Source organism: Schistocerca cancellata, chromosome 2 (genome assembly GCF_023864275.1).
Source record: "Schistocerca cancellata isolate TAMUIC-IGC-003103 chromosome 2, iqSchCanc2.1, whole genome shotgun sequence".
Taxonomy (NCBI): Eukaryota; Metazoa; Arthropoda; class Insecta; order Orthoptera; family Acrididae; genus Schistocerca; species Schistocerca cancellata.
This window is the reverse complement of record NC_064627.1, coordinates 499,232,615-499,249,935: the sequence shown is the minus strand read 5'-3', so window position 1 is coordinate 499,249,935 and position 17,321 is coordinate 499,232,615. Positions and strand designations below refer to the sequence as shown.

Genomic DNA, 17,321 nt, shown 5'->3' with positions numbered 1-17,321 from the left:
TTCAAAAATACTGTCATTAATTGAAAAATACACGGATGTTAGTATGTGGTGAAAAAAGCTTCACCTTCTCCTCATTGAGTTTTTCACTAATCAAACTTAAAGACTCTTCCAAAGGGACCTGCATAAATAGAGGTACCACATAAAAACTAACAAATAAATCCAAATGATTCTACCTCAGAGAATTCAGTTGTTAAACAAAATCCACCGGATTGGAAATATGATGTTCACATTTTTCAAATGTGCAAAGAATTGATGTTAAGTACATTGCCAGGTTGTAACTGTTTGCATCCAGATTATTAAAGTACACCATATGTATTTTGACCCCTCCCCCAAAGAACCATGGACCTTGCCGTTGGTGGGGAGGTTTGCGTGCCTCAGCGATACAGATTGCTGTATTGTAGGTGCAACCTCAACGGAAGGGTATCTGTTGAGAGGCCAGATAAACATGTGGTTCCTGAAGAGGGGCAGCGGCCTTTTCAGTAGCTGCAGGGGCAACAGTCTGGATGATTGACTGATATGGCCTTGTAACACTAACCAAAACGGCTTTGCTGTGCTGGTACTGCGAACGGCTGAAGGAAGGGGAAACTACAGCCGTACTTTTTCCCGAGGGCATGCAGATTTACTGTGTGGTTAAATGATGATGACATCCTTTTGGGTAAAATATTCCGGAGGTAAAATAGTTCCCCATTCGGATCTCCAGGTGGGGACTACTCAGGAGGACGTCATTATCAGGAGAAAGAAAACTGGCATTCTACGGATCGGAGGGTGGAATGTCAGATCCCTTAATTGGGCAGGTAGGTTAGAAAATTTAAAACGGGAAATGGATAGGTTAAAGTTATAGTGGGAATTGGTGGAGTTTGCTGGCAGGAGGAACAAGACTTTTGGTCAGGCGAATACAGGGTTATAAATACAAAATCAAATAGGGGTAATGCAGGAGTTGGTTTAATAATGAATAAAAAAATAGGAGTGCGGGTAAGCTACTACAAACGGCATAGTGAATGCATTAATGTGGCCAAGATAGACACGAAGCCCACGCCTACTACATTAGTACAAGTTTATATGCCAACTAGCTCTGCAGATGATGAAGAAATTGAAGAAATTTATGATGAAATAAAACAAATTATTCAGATAATGAAGGGAGACGAAAATTTAATAGTCATGGGTGACTGGAATTCAGTAGCAGGAAAAGGGAGAGAAAGAAACGTAGTAGGTGAATATGGACTGGGGCTAAGAAATGAAAGAGGAAGCCGCCTGATAGAATTTTGCACATAGCACAACTTAATCATAGCTAACACTTGGTTCAAGAATCATAAAAGAAGGTTGTATTATATAATGATAAGACAGAGATTTAGGAACCAGGTTTTAAATTGTAAGACATTTCCAGGGGCAGATGTGGACTCTGGCCACAATCTATTGGTTATGAACTGTAGATTAAAACTGAAGAAACTGCAAAAAGGTGGGAATTTAAGGAGACGGGACATGGATAATCTGACTAAACCAGAGGTTGTACAGAGTTTCAGGGAGAGCATAAGGGAACAATTCACAGGAATGGGGGAAAGAAATACAATAGAAGAAGAATGGGTAGCTTTGAGAGATGAAGTAATGAAGGCAGCAGAGGATCTAGTAGGTAAAAAGTAGAGTGCTAGTAGAAATCCTTGGGTAACAGAAGAAATATTGAATTTAATTGATGAAAGGAGAGAATATAAAAATGCAGTAAATGAAGCAAGCAAAAAGGAATACAAACGTCTCAAAAATGAGATCGACAGGAAGTGCAAAACGGCTAAGCAGGGATGGCTAGAGGATAAATGTAAGGATGTAGAGGCTTATCTCACTAGGAGTAAGATAGATACTGCCTACAGGAAAATTAAAGAGACCTTTGGAGAAAAGAGAACCACTTGTATGAATATTAACAGCTCAGATGGAAACCCAGTTCTAAGCAAAGAAGGGAAAGCAGAAAGGTGGAAGGAGTATATAGAGGGTCTATACAAGGGCGATGTACTTGAGGACAATATTATGGAAATGGAAGAGGATGTAGATGAAGATGAAATGGGAGATATGACACTGTGTGAAGAGTTTGAAAGAGCACTGAAAGACCTAAGTCAAAACAAGGCCCCAGGAGTAGACAACATTCCATAAGAACTACTGGGAGAGGCAGTCCTGACAAAACTCTGCCATCTGGTGAGCAAGATGTATGAGACAGGCGAAATACCCTCAGACTTCAAGAAGAATATAATAATTCCAATCCCAAAGAGAGCAGGTGTTGACAGATGTGAAAATTACCGAACTATCAGTTTAATAAGCCACTGCTGCAAAATACTAACGCGAATTCTTTACAGACGAATGGAAAAACTAGTAGAAGCTGACCTAGGGAAAGATCAGTTTGGATTCCGTAGAAATATTGGAACACGTGAGGCAATACTGACCTTACGACTTATCTTAAAAGCTAGATTCAGGAAATGCAAACCTACATTTCTAGCATTTGTAGACTTAGAGAAAGCTTTTGACAATGTTGACTGGAATACTCTCTTTCAAATTCTGAAGGTGGCAGGGGTAAAATACAGGGAGCGAAAGGGTATTTACAATTTGTACAGAAAGCAGATGGCAGTTATAAGAGTCAAGGGGCATGAAAGGGAAGCAGTGGTTGGGAAGGGAGTGAGACAGGGTTGAAGCCTATCTCCGATGTTATTCAATCTGTATATTGAGCAAACAGTGAAGGAAACAAAAGAAAAATTCAGAGTAGGTATTAAAATCCATGGAGAAGAAATAAAAACATGGGGTTCGCCGATGACATTGTAATTCTGTCAGAGACAGCAAAGGACCTGGAAGAGCAGTTGAACGGAATGGATAGCGTCTTGAAAGGAGGATATAAGATGAACATCAACAAAAGTAAAACAAGGATAATGGAATGTAGTCGAATTAAGTCGGGTGATTCTGAGGGAATTAGATTAGGAACTGAGACACTTAAAGTAGTCAAGGAGTTTTGCTATTTGGGGAGCAAAATAACTGATGATGGTCGAAGTAGAGGGGATATAAAATGTAGACTGGCAATGGCAAGGAAAGCGTTTCTAAAGAAGAGAAATTTGTTAACATTGAGAATTGATTTAATGTCAGGAAGTCGTTTCTGAAAGTATTTGTATGGAGCGTAGCCATGTATGGAAGTGAAACATGGATGATAACTAGTTTGGACAAGAAGAGAATAGAAACTTTTGAAATGTGGTGCTACAGAAGAATGCTGAAGATTAGATGGGTAGATCATATAACTAATGAGGAGGTATTGAATAGGATTGGGGAGAAGTGAAGTTTGTGGCACAACCTGACTAGAAGAATGGATTGGTTTGTAGGACATGTTCTGAGGCATCAAGGGATCACCAATTTAGTATTGGAGGGCAGCGTGGAGGGTAAAAATCATGGAGGGAGACCAAGACATGAATACACTAAACAGATTCAGAAGGATGTAGGTTGCAGTAGGTACTGCGAGATGGAGTACCTTGCACTGGATAGAGTAGCATGGAGAGCTGCATCAAACCAGTCTCAGGACTGAAGACCATAACAACAACAACAACATGTATTTTGTAAGGATTGTTATTTTTAAATTTTATTGGTGCTTAAGGGAGAGGACATATCACTGTTTTGCTGTTCCCACTCTCCCCCTTCCCCTTTCCCTCCCCCTTTTTTTGCTTGTTTCTCACTTTTTCTTTTTAGTTCACTTAGAATTATTGAGTACATTTGAATGTATTGTTTGTTATTACAGCTGTTGTGACTGTCAGTTCTGAACTGGCACATGAGGTGGCAGTACAAATAACACTGAGCCCTCCTGTGTTGGAGCTTCTTGTAAAACATTCACAGGCATCAGAGGAGAAACACAATGTGCGAAGTTGCTTCATACATTATTTATTGTCATTCTTTGTGAGTGGATCGGATTTTACTATTCGCCTGCTTCTTGATAGAAAAGGTGAGCATAGGAAAATAAGAAATAGTTAATTTACTGGTGTGTGTGTGGGGGGGGGGGGGGGGGGGGCTATGTACGTGCTCCTCCTCGCAAGCACATATATATTATTATTTTTTTTTTTTAATTGTGTGAATGCATGTTGTCTGTTGTTTCAGACATGTCCAAAAGAACATACTCCACACAGAATCTGCAGCTGTTATACATTATATGTAATTTCACATACTTTGTTTTGTTGATATGTCATATTTGATAACTTTCTTTTATAATATGGTTTCCTAATCATAAATGTAAGTGTGTTGTCATCACCTTTTGAAACACGTTTTTATGAGAATTATTTTGTTTAGAGAAAGGTGGAGAGCTCATTGTTAATCAGTAATAATTTACAGTAGCACAGTATAAGACTAGGAGTATGGTATTTGCAAAACATATGATGGATTGTTTATTTACCACACACACAGATGTAGAAAGTTCATGATAGCTGCAAAAGAAGAGGAGTGTTAAAATAAGAACACTTGTTATTTATGCTAGTTCCAGGCTCACCAATCACCTTTATCAAAATCCCCACATTAGTTTAGGATCTTCTTGATCTTGAGAAACTAAACAGAAAATCCTATGTGCTATTTATTTGTTTGTGTATTATATGCTGCATTTTTATTATTTTGGTTTCCACAGTGTATTGTGTTTATTTTTTGTGTTTTGTGTTTTTTCAGGAATATGAACTGTGATTTTTCTTTGTTAGTAGTATAATAAAATGTATCCTGTCTGTTGCAGGATATATAAACAGCATAATTCCTGGCCTTCTGTATGATAGTGCTGACTTGGTAGTTCTGGTATTAGCTACATTACGGTCTAAAGTGCTAGAAAACCCATCAGTCTCAAAGACCAATAAATTGCGAACATTTAGTGTTCCTATAATTCGGTCTCTTATAGGCTTGTATGAATGGAAAGGTCCTCAGAAATGGAAAGGATATGCTGATAGTCTGATACAACAGGTATGCTGTGAGCCAGTCATAAATGTTGTATTCACTCTATGAACCACTCTAATACTTATTTTATAATTCAATGAAACAGGTTGAGGTGCTTTTGTTTAACCTGACAATCATTTTGAAAAAGAAAGAAGAGTGAATTTCTAACTCAAGCAGTCAGTCGAAGCTTGCTGACATGCTTTTTCCCTTGTAATTGAAATCATATTTATTAACTGTGTTGTCCATTTAATCTGTATAGTACAAATAACTGGAAATTAGGGTATTGAATGAATACCACAAAGATTTAAGTATGACATGATGCTCTCAGTCCTTTGTCATGACTCAAAAACTTCAGGGGGTGCACTCTTTAATAGCAAGCATTACACAATAATTATGCAGTGTGTCTACAGCAGTCAGAGGGTAAAACTATTTAATGTCATATGTGTAATCCTAAAATTTGTCTTTCCTGTGAGCTTGTGTTTCCTCATAAAAAAAGTAACCAGTAACCTTAAAGATTATAAATAGTTAAAAATCATGATAAATTTAAACAATGGAAAATCCAGGTGGAATGATGATTGCTGCTCACCATAAAGAAGAGATGTTGAGTTGCAGACAGACACAGTAAAAAGACTGCCATATATGTTGAGCTTTTGGCCGAAAGGCCTTTTTCTGCAGTAGGCAACACATGCACATTCAGACAAGCACAGCTTGTAGGCTAGAGACAGTGGTCGTGTTTGTGTGTGAATTGCGCTTGTTTGAAAGTGCATGGTTGTCTACTTCAGTAAAAGGCCTTTTGGGAAAAGCTCAATATATATGACAGACTTTTTATTGTATCTGTCTGCGACTCAACATTTCCTCTGTATGGTGTGTAGTAATCTTCCATTTTCATAGTAGTGTCATAAAATGATGATAAAATTTTTTAGATGGAAGACATTGTACAAAAGGTATACGCTGAGGCAATCCATGAGCTACAATTATGTGGCCACTAATGGTTTCAACGATTTTGTGTCTGCAAAACAAAAATACCACAATAACCACTGCCACCACCAAGCTCTTGTCATCTGCTAGCATATCCTTTTGTGTAACAGTCCAAGTATGGCAAATTAGAAAGCCCTTTAGGGTATTTAGAGGGAAAGTCACTGCTGTTTTAGTTGGCCACCACCCTCAAACACACACACACACACACACACACACACACACACACACACACACACACACACAATTTACCGAAGGCAAATATAGAACATAACTAGATATACATATTACCCAACATCCCTGATACAACTTGCAGAAATTGTGTTTCATAGTGCAGTATTATTAAAAGGATAGATTACTATTCACCATATAGCAGAGATGCTGAGTCGCGTATAGGCACAACAAAAAGACTGTCAAACAAGTAAGGTTTTGACCAAAAAGGCCTTCATCAGAATTAGATAAAACACATGTGCACTCGTGCACACACCCACGCACACACACACACACACACACACACACACACACACTCACATGCAAATACAACTCCAACACACAGGCCTACAGTCTCTCTGGCTGCCAAGGCCAGAGACTATGCGCATGTCTGCATGAGTTGCATTTTTGTGTGTGTGTGTGTGTTTGTGGTCTAATTCTGATGAAGGCCTTTTTGGCTGTAGGCTTACTTGTTTTACTGTTTTTTGTTGTGCCCATCTGCATTTCAGGATCTCCACTATATGGTGAGCAGTAATCTATCCATTTCATGATATTGCATTATTCCATCTTGGTTTTTCCATTGTTAGAAACTGTGGTATGTTTCACATACCATCCTTGTGAGTTTTTCTTAAATGCTAGTGAACGTTTTCCATTTTTGTTGTTGTTTGTACAGTTTATCCTTTATGATTTACAGACAGACGAACAGGAAGGCAAATCTGTGGTGTGTGAATCAGTGCACGAGTTCCTGATTGTACTGTGCACTTCTCGAAAGCATGGAATCGCATTCATAGATAAAACCTTAGGTACATCCGGTAATAAACAAAATCCAGTGCTGTATGGTGTTCTACAGGTAGCGCATTTAATTTTTGTTCATAAAGTATGTAATCTACTGTGATGTATTGTTGCTGTTGAAAGACTGACTTTTAGTTCCAATATAGGTACAGAATAACCTTATTCTTTGTTTGTTTGGTTGATAAATTTGATTGTAGCTACAGTATTGTCATTTTATAACTTAAATTGTCTCCTGACATGACCAACTAAATGATGCAGTGTTGTATTTAACAAATAAGATTCTTGTGTGGGTTGAGAAGGATTCCAATTCCCCATCTGGTCACTTGATATAGGTATTATACATGGCTTTCATTTTGATACAGTTTGCATGTACTCCTTTTTTGATATGCCTAAATCAGATAGCACTGCAATTTAAAGCTGATTGACTAGTAATATTAATAGTTAAAAGATTGCACCACGGCGCTCGGAGTGGCCGTGCAGTTAGAGGTGCCATGTCACTGACTGCGCGGCGCCTCCCACTGGAGGTTCGAGTCCTCCCTCGGACATGGGTATGTGCGTTGTTTTTAGCATAGGTTAGTTTAAGTAGTGTGTAAATCTAGGGACCAATGACCTCTGCAGTTTGGTCCCTTAAGAACTCGCACACATTTGAACATTTGATTGCACCACATCTCTACACATGCAAAATATATCAACAGGCTATATGACCATAGGTTGTTACTTGTGAAAGACATTGTAGTTGGTTTCACAACTACAGAGTACGTTTAACAAACTATTCAAGAGATATCAGTGCTGCATGTACAAAAGATGACTGGCCTGACTTGTATCATTTTCATCATATCAGCATGATATGAACCTCAGCAGGTGCAATTTTATCTGTATGTAATTGCTAATCACTGAGTAATTTCCTTCTTACAGTCCAATGAAGGAAGTAGCGTGACAGCATTAGATTTGCATATAACACACAGTGGTTGCGTGACAGATGTCGACATACAAATTAAGAGACCTATTTCAAACATTATTTTTCTGGAAATTTGTGGTTTGATATTATCAACAGTTGGTTAATTGCACCTGTTATTTTATCAGATTGTCTTACTGGACTTGGAAGTAGAGACACCCTAAAAAAAGAAACCATATTGAATGAGTGCATGTGCCTAAAAGACCAGTCATATTTCTAAATTATGAAAAGGATAGTTGCTACTTACTACATAGCGGAGATGCTGAGTCTCAGATAGGAACAACAAAAGATTGTCAGAAAGTGAACTTTGGCCAACAAGGCCTACGTTGGAGATAGACCACATACGCACACACACCAATGCAAATGCAACTCTCACACACGATGACAGTCTCAGGCTGTTGGGCCACATTTCAAGCAGCAGCGCATGACAGGAGAAGCAAGTGGATAGCGGAGATAAAGAAGAGGCTGGGGTGGGGAGGGGGAGGTACAGCTGAGTATGGATGGGGAAAGGTAAAGTGCTGCTTCTGGGAGCATACAGGGACAAGGTGGACAGAGGTATGACAGCTAGGTGCAGTCAGGAGGTTGGACAGGGTGGGGGGGGGGGGGGGGGGGTTGGTGGTTTGCAGGAAAGGAGAGAACTAAAGACTGAGGTTGCACTTGTCGAATGGAGGACTGTGTAGTGCTGCAATGGGAACAGGACAGGCATTAGAAGGGTAAGGATAATAATTATCGTAGGTTGAGGCCAGAGGGGTTATGGGAACGTAGGATGTATTGCAGGGAGAGTTCCCACCTATGCAATTCAGAAAATCTGGTGTTGATGGGAAGGATCCAGATGGCACAGATGATGAAGCAGTCATTGTAATGAAGAACATCGTGTTGGGAGGCCTGCTCAGCATTGGGATGGTCCCGCTGTTTTTTGACCATAGTTTGCAGGTGCTCGTTTTTGTGGACAAATGGCTTGTTGGTTGTCACATCCACATAGAATACAGCTCAGTGGTTGTAGCTTAGCTTGTAGACCACATGACTGGTTTCACAGGTAGCCCTGCCTTTGATGGGATATGTGATGCTTGTGACTGGACTTGAGTAGGTGGCAGTGGTGGTGGGTGGATGCATGGGACTATTACAGTGAGATGAACCCTGAGGCAAGGAGTTGGGAGCAGGAGTTGTGTAGGGATGGACAAGGATGTTGTGCAGGTTCATTTTAGGGCTCTGGGGTAGGTAGTCAAAACCCTGGCTGAGAATGTGATTCAGTTGCTCCAGTCCTGGGTGGTACTATGTCTTGAGGGGAATGCTCTTCTGTGGATGGACAGTGGGACTTATGTAGGTGGTGGGTGTCTGGACAGATAAGATACAGGAGATCTGTTAGTGTACAATGTTGTGAGTGTAATTACCTTCTGTGAAGGCCTCACTGAGACCCTTGGTATTTTTTGAGAGGGATTGCTCTTCACTACAGAGGCAACGGCCGCAGGTGACTGGACTGATGACCTCAGCAGTTTGGTCCCATAAGACCTTACCAGTGCCGCGGGTGGCTATGCTGTATAGAAGGGACTTGTATAGAATGGGTGACAGCTGCTGAAGTGGAGGTATTCCTGGTGGTTGGTAGGTTTGATATGGATGGAGATACTGATGTAACCATCTTTGAGGTGGAGGTCAACATCAAGGAGGATTGCTTTTTGGGTTGAGTAAGGCCAGTTGAAGTAAATGGGGGAGAAGGTGTTCAGGTTCTAGAGAAATGTGGATAGGACACAGGCAGCCACCTGTGGCCGTCGCATCTGTAGTGATGAGCAGTCCCTCTTGAAATATACCAACGGTCTCAATGAAGTGTTCGCAGTCTGTAATTGCCCTCCCAACCTTGTACAAAAACAAATCTTGTGTGCCTTGTATCTGCAGTCATCCACTACCTACCAAAGTCCCTCTGTCTGGCCACAGAGGAGCATTTCCCTTGTGACACAGTACTACCCAGGACTGGAGCAACTGAATCACATTCATTGCAAAGCTTTCAACCACCTCTTGCTGTGCCCCGAAATTAGGAATATCCTACCCACTATCCTTCTCACCCAGAGGCGCTGACTCCATGGGGCCTGAGGCGGCCCGAGCCCCATCAAAAATTCATTTGGGAAGGTGGAGCTTTATGCTTTCTAAAATTACCAAATTATGTTGGAATTTTTTATTTCTGTGTTTGACGATAGTTACTTTTTAAAATACATTCAGTAATGAGTTAAAACAAATAATTACTATGGTAGTAAGCAGGTTAACAGAAAACGAGTGGTGTGAATCATGATAGTGTTACGGTGCTGCGGGCAGACTTAGAATTTGTCATGGTGCGGGAACCTTCGGGTAAAGTCTGGCGCTGGCAGGTCAATGTTGCGGCCATGGCGACACCAAAAGAACTGGAGCAGAAGCACCTGGAACCCTCCACCTTGCGTCACCTGACACTTCGAGACATTATGAGGCCATGGCTATATAAAGCCCACCCTGCTGTCGTAGTCATTCATTGAGGATAGTTTTGTTCAGTGCATGCTGCAGAAGTGTTTAGCGTTCCAACTTTAGTGTGTAGTGGTCTATTTTATATGACTACATTTTATTTGTTTACATTAGTATATTGTGAATTAAGTTTTGCAATGGATAAATTTGTTACCGGCCGCTGTGGCCGAGTGGTTCTAGGCGCTTCAGTCCGGAATCGCACTGCTGCTATGGTCGTAGGTTCGAATCCTGCCTTCGGCATGGATGTGTGTGATGTCCTTAGGTTAGTTAGGTTTAAGTAGTTTTAAGTCTAGGGGAATGATGACCTCAGATGTTAAGTCCCATAGTGCTTAGAGCCATTTGAACCATTTGATAAATTTGTTACCAAAAAGGCACACTTGGAAGTTGATGATACTGTAAGTCAACCTCCAACAATTATTGTGTCGTCAGTTGCTTTGTCGTCTTCAGGCGAGAACCGTTCACAGCCCAAACCTGGACAATATTCTCTTCAAAAAAAGAAGATGCATTTACTTCTGTAGGGTTTTCTAACTGGAAAAAGGCTTTGGAAAAATTCCATCTTCATGAAAATATGTTTACGCACAAAGAAGGTGTTCTGAAACTAAATGCTATCACTAATCGAAGCATGGCCTCCCAATTGAATGAACAGTTAGATAGTGATATGAAGAAAGGCCATTTAGCTCTTGAGAAAATTTTTACTGCTGTGTGATTTCTATGCCAACAAGGACTAGCAATTAGAGGGCACGAAGACGTAAACTCAAATTTTTTCAATTGTTGGAACTCCAAAGGAATGACATATCTGAGTTTGAAAATTGGTTAGGACGTTCAGAGTATAAGTGGACGTCTCACAATATTCAGAACGAGATCATTGAACCACTAGGAAAGTCTGTGTTGAGAAAGGTATTGGCTTCCATCAAGAAGACTGAACATTTTTCTATTATGGTTGACGAAACAAGTGATTCTTCGATTCGTGAGCAAGCGTCATTTTGCATTTGTACTGTTGATGATTCCTTAATCATAAACGAAGACTTTATTGGCTTATATGAGACCCCCAACACTGAATCACAAACTCTATTTAGTATTTTAAAAGACATTTTTGCTCGTCTTGATTTGTCAATGGACAACTTAAGACAACAGTGCTATGATGGTGCCTCGAATAAGAGAGGTAAGTTCAAAGGACTAAAAAAGTTAGTTTTGGATATACAACCAAAGGCACAATATGTGCACTGCACTGCTCACAGTTTAGACTTGCCACTTTTAGACAGTCTCCGCCATCTTACTTCTATGAGGGATATTATGGCTTTACCCAAGGACTTAATAAACATCGTAAGGGAATCCAACAAAAGGATGGTACTTTTCTTAAGTGGTGCTGATCTGGAAACAAATATATGAGGGCTTAATTTGTATATTGAATGGAAGGTGTGATAGTTTTGAACACTTTTGGGAATTTTAGAGAAAAACCTTCACAAGTTGATGATCCTTCGCTTCCTCGGAGTTGAAGTATACCAAAGAAGTATGAAAACAATGAAGCCAGCTCACCATACACTTTCAAAACCCCAAAGGAATACTGCAAAGCTATATACATTGAAGGTTGTGAAATGGTGCAGTCTTGCATTACTGAGTGGTTTGTTTCAACTGGACTCGCACAGGTCATTGCAGCTGAACAAGAGTGCTTGTTTTTAGTAAACAGAGGCGAAACAAATTTGGAAAAATCAACTGAGTTGTTCTGAAAAGACCTAGACTTTGAGAGACTGCACTTACACTTGAATATGTTAGCCGATATCACTAATAAAAGAAACTAGTCTTAAAAAAACATGCGTGATGTAAGAAAGTACATTACATAAGAGCCTGCAGTTGGAGAAATGTTATGTGAAGTAGTGAAGTGCATTAAGCTTCTCCAAGTAGTTCCAATCGCGACAGCAACATCAGAATGGTCATTTAGCACCCTTAGACATCTGAAGTGATATCTCTGATCAACAATGGGACAGAAGCGATTGAACAACTCGTCTGTTCTTCATGCCCACTGAGATGTATTGGATGAATTGGATATCCGACCACTAAGCAACGACTTCATATTCAGTAATCCAGTCAGACGGTTGGATATCCGACCAGTAAGCAATGACGTCATATTCAGTAATCCAGTCAGACGGTCAACATTTGCACTTTTCTAAAGACATTCTAGCCCTAATAATGGCATTTAGAGCAATGTTAAAAAACTTTATAAAATAGTGAATTAAATTCATACATAATGATAAATTTTCAGTTTCGAAATATTAGTACTAGTTTAGTACTGTATTGGGCAACGGCCTTGCCACAGTGGATACACCTGTTCCCGTGAGATCACCGAAGTTAAGCGCTGTCGGGCATGGTCAGCACTTGGATGGGTGACCAACTGGGATGCCATGCGCTGTTGCCATTTTCGGGGAGCACTCAGCCTTGTGATGCCAATTGAGGAGCTACTCGACCGAATAGTAGCGGCTTTGGTCAAGAATACCATCTTATGAGCGGTGTGCTGACCCCACGCCCCTCCTATCTGCATCCTCCACCGAGGATGTCCCGGGGTCAGATGGTCCCGGTAGGCCACTCGTGGCCTGAAGACAGTGTGCTTTTTTTTAGTACTGTATTACTATATTACTATAGTACTATATTAGTTAATTTCAAATACTTAAATATTTTTAGGTTGTAAGACCCAATTAAAACCTGCTGTTTACATACTTTTTGATTGAAAGTATTAGGCATACTGTACTAACTTTATTAACTGTATTAAAGCATTAACTTCAAGATACTGTTTTTATTTAATGAACCCTAAACCTTATTCAAAGTATCAGCACTTTGTATATATCAAAACATGTGGTGCATGTTAGAAATCTTCTCTGTGACAAATCTAAAGTGTTCAGTGAGAAAAATTTACGTGTGCAATGATAAGAATGCTGTGGGAATGTATTCACATCTGTTGGACAAATGCAATGAAAACAAACACTCCAAACCGACATTTCACGACAATTAATCTGTGAAAAAATGCACCACATGTTGTAATGAAAGAATGTAAAGTGTCTGAAGATGAATCATAACAATTCGAAACTGGTAACAGTACCCTTTGAATAAAGAAACTGAAAATAAGTTTGTGGCTGGTTGCTGTCTCAACACCAACATTCGTCTTCAAATGACAGCCACCGTCTCCAACCACGTCATCATATGACAAAATTGCATTACCCAAAGTAAGCTTAAATTAGCTATTTCATTTATTAATCAAAGTGTGACAGCAATATTTTAAGTTTTATTCTTTTAATGATGGTTTAGGATTTATTTAAATATAATTTCAGTCTCTTCAGAGCTATATATTCGCTGCTCTGTAATAGTCTATAAGCATGATTATTACTGTAAATTAAATTAGCTTTTGTAGAAAAATACCGTGTGTGTTTGTTTTTTCAAAGCCAAAAAATGTGTCAAGCTTGTTGAGTTTCCTGGAGTGTCGATTTATCGAGAGTCCAGTTTTCGGGGTTTTAATGTTGATCATATGACTCTAAAATGCTTAAAAAAACTTTAAAACTCATATAAAATTTAGAAGATTTCCCAGGGCAAGACCCCCAGTTTCCTCCCCCCCCCCCCCCCCCTCCAATATTTATTATAAGTTGGCGCCCCTGTTCTCACCTGTCCCACAGCAGTATTCCGCCGCCCATTGAACCTACACCCATGCCTCATGGCTCATCTTCCTGTGATAGACTTAGATGTGAGACCTATCCCATACATCCTCCCGCCATCACCTACTCCAGTACAGTCACAAGCATCACATATTCCATCAAAGGCAGGGCTACCTGTGAAACAAGTCATATGATCTACAAGCTAAGCTGCAACCACTGTGTTGGCCAAGAACAACCTGGACCACCTCATTGCTGTGCATGCCACCCAACATGATCTTCATTTCAGTGACTGCTTCATCGCCTGTTCCCTCTGGATCCTTCCCACCAACACCAGATTATCTGAATTGTGCAGGTGGAAACTCTCCCTGCGGATATAGCCTGTGTACCCATAACCCTCCTGGCCTCAACCTTCTTTAGTCATTGTCCCTACCCTTTTAACTCCTGCCCTGTTCACATTCCAGCTCTACACAGCCCTCTATTCCATCAACGCACTCACAGTCTTGTTTTTGTCTCCTTTTCTGCTAACACCCCTTCCCCTGCCCACCGTCTGACCTCCTGACTACACCTAGCTGTCCTACACTCTTTCCAACTCGTCCCTGTATGCTCCCACTAGCAGCACCTTACCACCCCCATCCCTACCCTACTATCCTTGTCCCTCCCCACCCCAGCCTCCTCCTCACCCTCACCAGTCTTTTGCTTCTCCCATCATGTGCTGCTGCTTGCAGTATGGCCTCAGCAGCCAAAGACTGCAATTTTGTGTGTGTGTGTGTGTGTGTGTGTGTGTGTGTGTGTGTGTGTTTGTGTTTGTTGTCTGTCTCTGACGTAGGCTTTGTTGGCCAAAAGCTCATTTTCAGACAGTCTTTTTGTTGTGCCTATCTGAGACTCAGCATATCTGCTATATAGTGAGTTGCAGCTATCCTTTTTATAATATTGTTACTCTTCGTCCTGGATTTTCCACTGTTGAATTGTGCTTGATGGCTTTTCTTCTATTCTGTAACCCAGTACTGCTATCTTTTATTACTATTCTGAGTATCCGTTCTTCTTTCTCTTCTTTCCTGTGTTTCTCTTGTCGCCTCACAGGTTTATACTACACACTCTATTTACGAGACACACTGTATGAACCATCTCAGCCACGCACAACAGAAGCTACAAGACCACGATGATTGTTGATGCAGCATCTCATGTCCCACATTACTCCCGCTGATATCATTAATCCGATACCTTCAAATTGATTTCCCTTATCTTCCTGTGCCACATGAATTGTATCTCATCCTACCAACCCCTCCCCACCCCCACTTCTTCTTTCTGTGCCAGTTAGCACATACTAACTTCACCTAATCAGGTCATACTTGCTGTCCCCCTTCTTCACACTTATCCATCCGTAACCCTCATTCCACTCTTTTATTTAATTTTTCATTAATCTCATTGTGTCTTCACACCAATTTCGGTTGGTTTTTGCCTTCACTATTGGCCTACTCCCTCATATTTCTGTTTGTTTCTCCCTACTTCATCCATTTCATCCTTTTTGTGATGTTTCCCACATGTTTGGGTGTATTTCTGTGAATTTGATTTGGATGTATTTCTATGTTATTGACATATTTTTACGCCTTTTTATCCTCCACTGTAGGTCCTCGCTCCTTCCATCTGCATCAATAAAGAAAAGTTTCCTTATCCCTAGCCAGAACCCAGTCCCACATACTGTTCCTGCATTGTTGCTTGGCTCATGAAATCCCCTCAAGTTGCCTCACCACCGAATTATCCATCTCCAGCTGCCACCCTTCCTTGCACAGTGATATCCATGTGTTCAGATTCTGTTAGTCCTTAACCCTCAACAACATAGTCCTGCAAAGCCATATCAGTCAGGCTCAAACCACCTTTCAGTATCTCCTCTCCATCCATAAAATTCTCATGTCATGCAATCCCAAATTCCTGGATCCCATATCACACACTGAAATCCTTGCCCTCCATGAACTAAAGCAACATGCACACCACCACCTCAAAAAACTCCTCAGCCTGTTCACTTCCTTCTCCCATCTTGGACTACCAAAATCCACCACCTCTGCAACAACCTCCAGACCTCCCCCACATCCCATCATGGCTTACAAACCCTGCCTCACAGACCTTCTATATTTACTTCACCCTCAAAAACTCCCTCCCACCACCATACAGAATCCAGAAACTAAACAGATCTGAAACACAGTCATGAACCTTTCCTCCAAAAGGCTTAGCCTTGCAGAAATATCAGCCTCTTCCAAAAACCTCATCTTTTGCACCAGTCCCAAATTCAGTCATGCAGGACTTGTGAAAGACCTTCTCTCCTCCTGCCGGTCCATGGAGTGGAAATACTTTTTTGCCACCAACCCTACCAATTAGACTTGGCCAAAGACCAATTTTGAACTCTGCCTGCCTCAGTTAACTCCTCCATCCAACCGTGACCCATCCTCGCTGCCCTCAAATCACCCCTTGCTAACTTTCCAGAACTTCTTAACCTTGAACATTGCCTCGCCATCGTTCCCAAAAAAGAATTGCAATCCACTACCTAAAAACTGATCCTGACCTTATAATCATACCTGCTGACAAAGACCCCACCGCTACCATTTTGAACTGCAAGGATTACTTGATGGAAGGACTCTGCCAGCTGTCAGATTCATCCACATATGAACCCTGACACAGTGACCCCATTCCAGACATCCAGCAGAATCCTCAGTCTCTCCTCAAATCCTTAGGCCCATCCCAGAACCTCTTCCCAGAGTCCATTTCTCTCCTCGCCTATACCATTCCCCCCACTCCTACCTTCTACATGCTTCCTGAAGTCCATAAAGCAAACCACCCAGGAAGCCCCATTGTGACCGGTGACTCTGCCCCAACTGAGAGAATCTCACCTCTCATTTTCATTATCTGCATTGGGGGCGAGGACACGCTATCCACATTTCCCCAGAACCTCAACACCTTCTTCCCCATTTGCTTCACTTGGTCCTACTCAACCCAACAAGCCACCTTCCTCGATGTTGACCTCCACCTCAAAGATGGCTATATCAGTACCTATCATCCATATCAAACCTACAAACCACAAGGCATACCACACTTTGACAGCTGCCACCCATTCCATACCAAGAAGTCCATTTCATACAGCCTAGTCACCCACGGCCATCGCATCTGTATTGATGAGCAGTTCCTTTCCAAAGATACCGAGGGTCTCACTGAGAGCTTCACAGCCCTTAATTTTCCTCCCAACCTTGTACAAAAACAGGTCTCCCATGCCTTATGTCTCCAGTCACCCACCAACCCACCATCCGGCCAAAGTGAAGCATTTCCCTTGTGAGTCAGTAACACCCAGGACTGGAACTACTGAA

The 17,321-nt window shown here is 41.1% G+C and overlaps 1 protein-coding gene and 1 pseudogene across 1 annotated transcript in view; both read left to right on the top strand.

Moving 5' to 3' along the window:
- Positions 1–17,321, top strand: part of LOC126162041 (nucleolar pre-ribosomal-associated protein 1) — a 176,291-nt gene that overhangs the window by 59,741 nt on the left and 99,229 nt on the right. Inside the window, exons 4-6 of the mRNA XM_049918273.1 lie at positions 3,752–3,952; positions 4,721–4,941; positions 6,794–6,949. Of these exons, the coding sequence (XP_049774230.1) occupies positions 3,752–3,952; positions 4,721–4,941; positions 6,794–6,949 (578 nt within the window). The remainder of the gene's footprint in view (positions 1–3,751; positions 3,953–4,720; positions 4,942–6,793; positions 6,950–17,321) is intronic.
- LOC126164094 (5S ribosomal RNA) lies at positions 12,626–12,743 on the top strand (annotated as a pseudogene).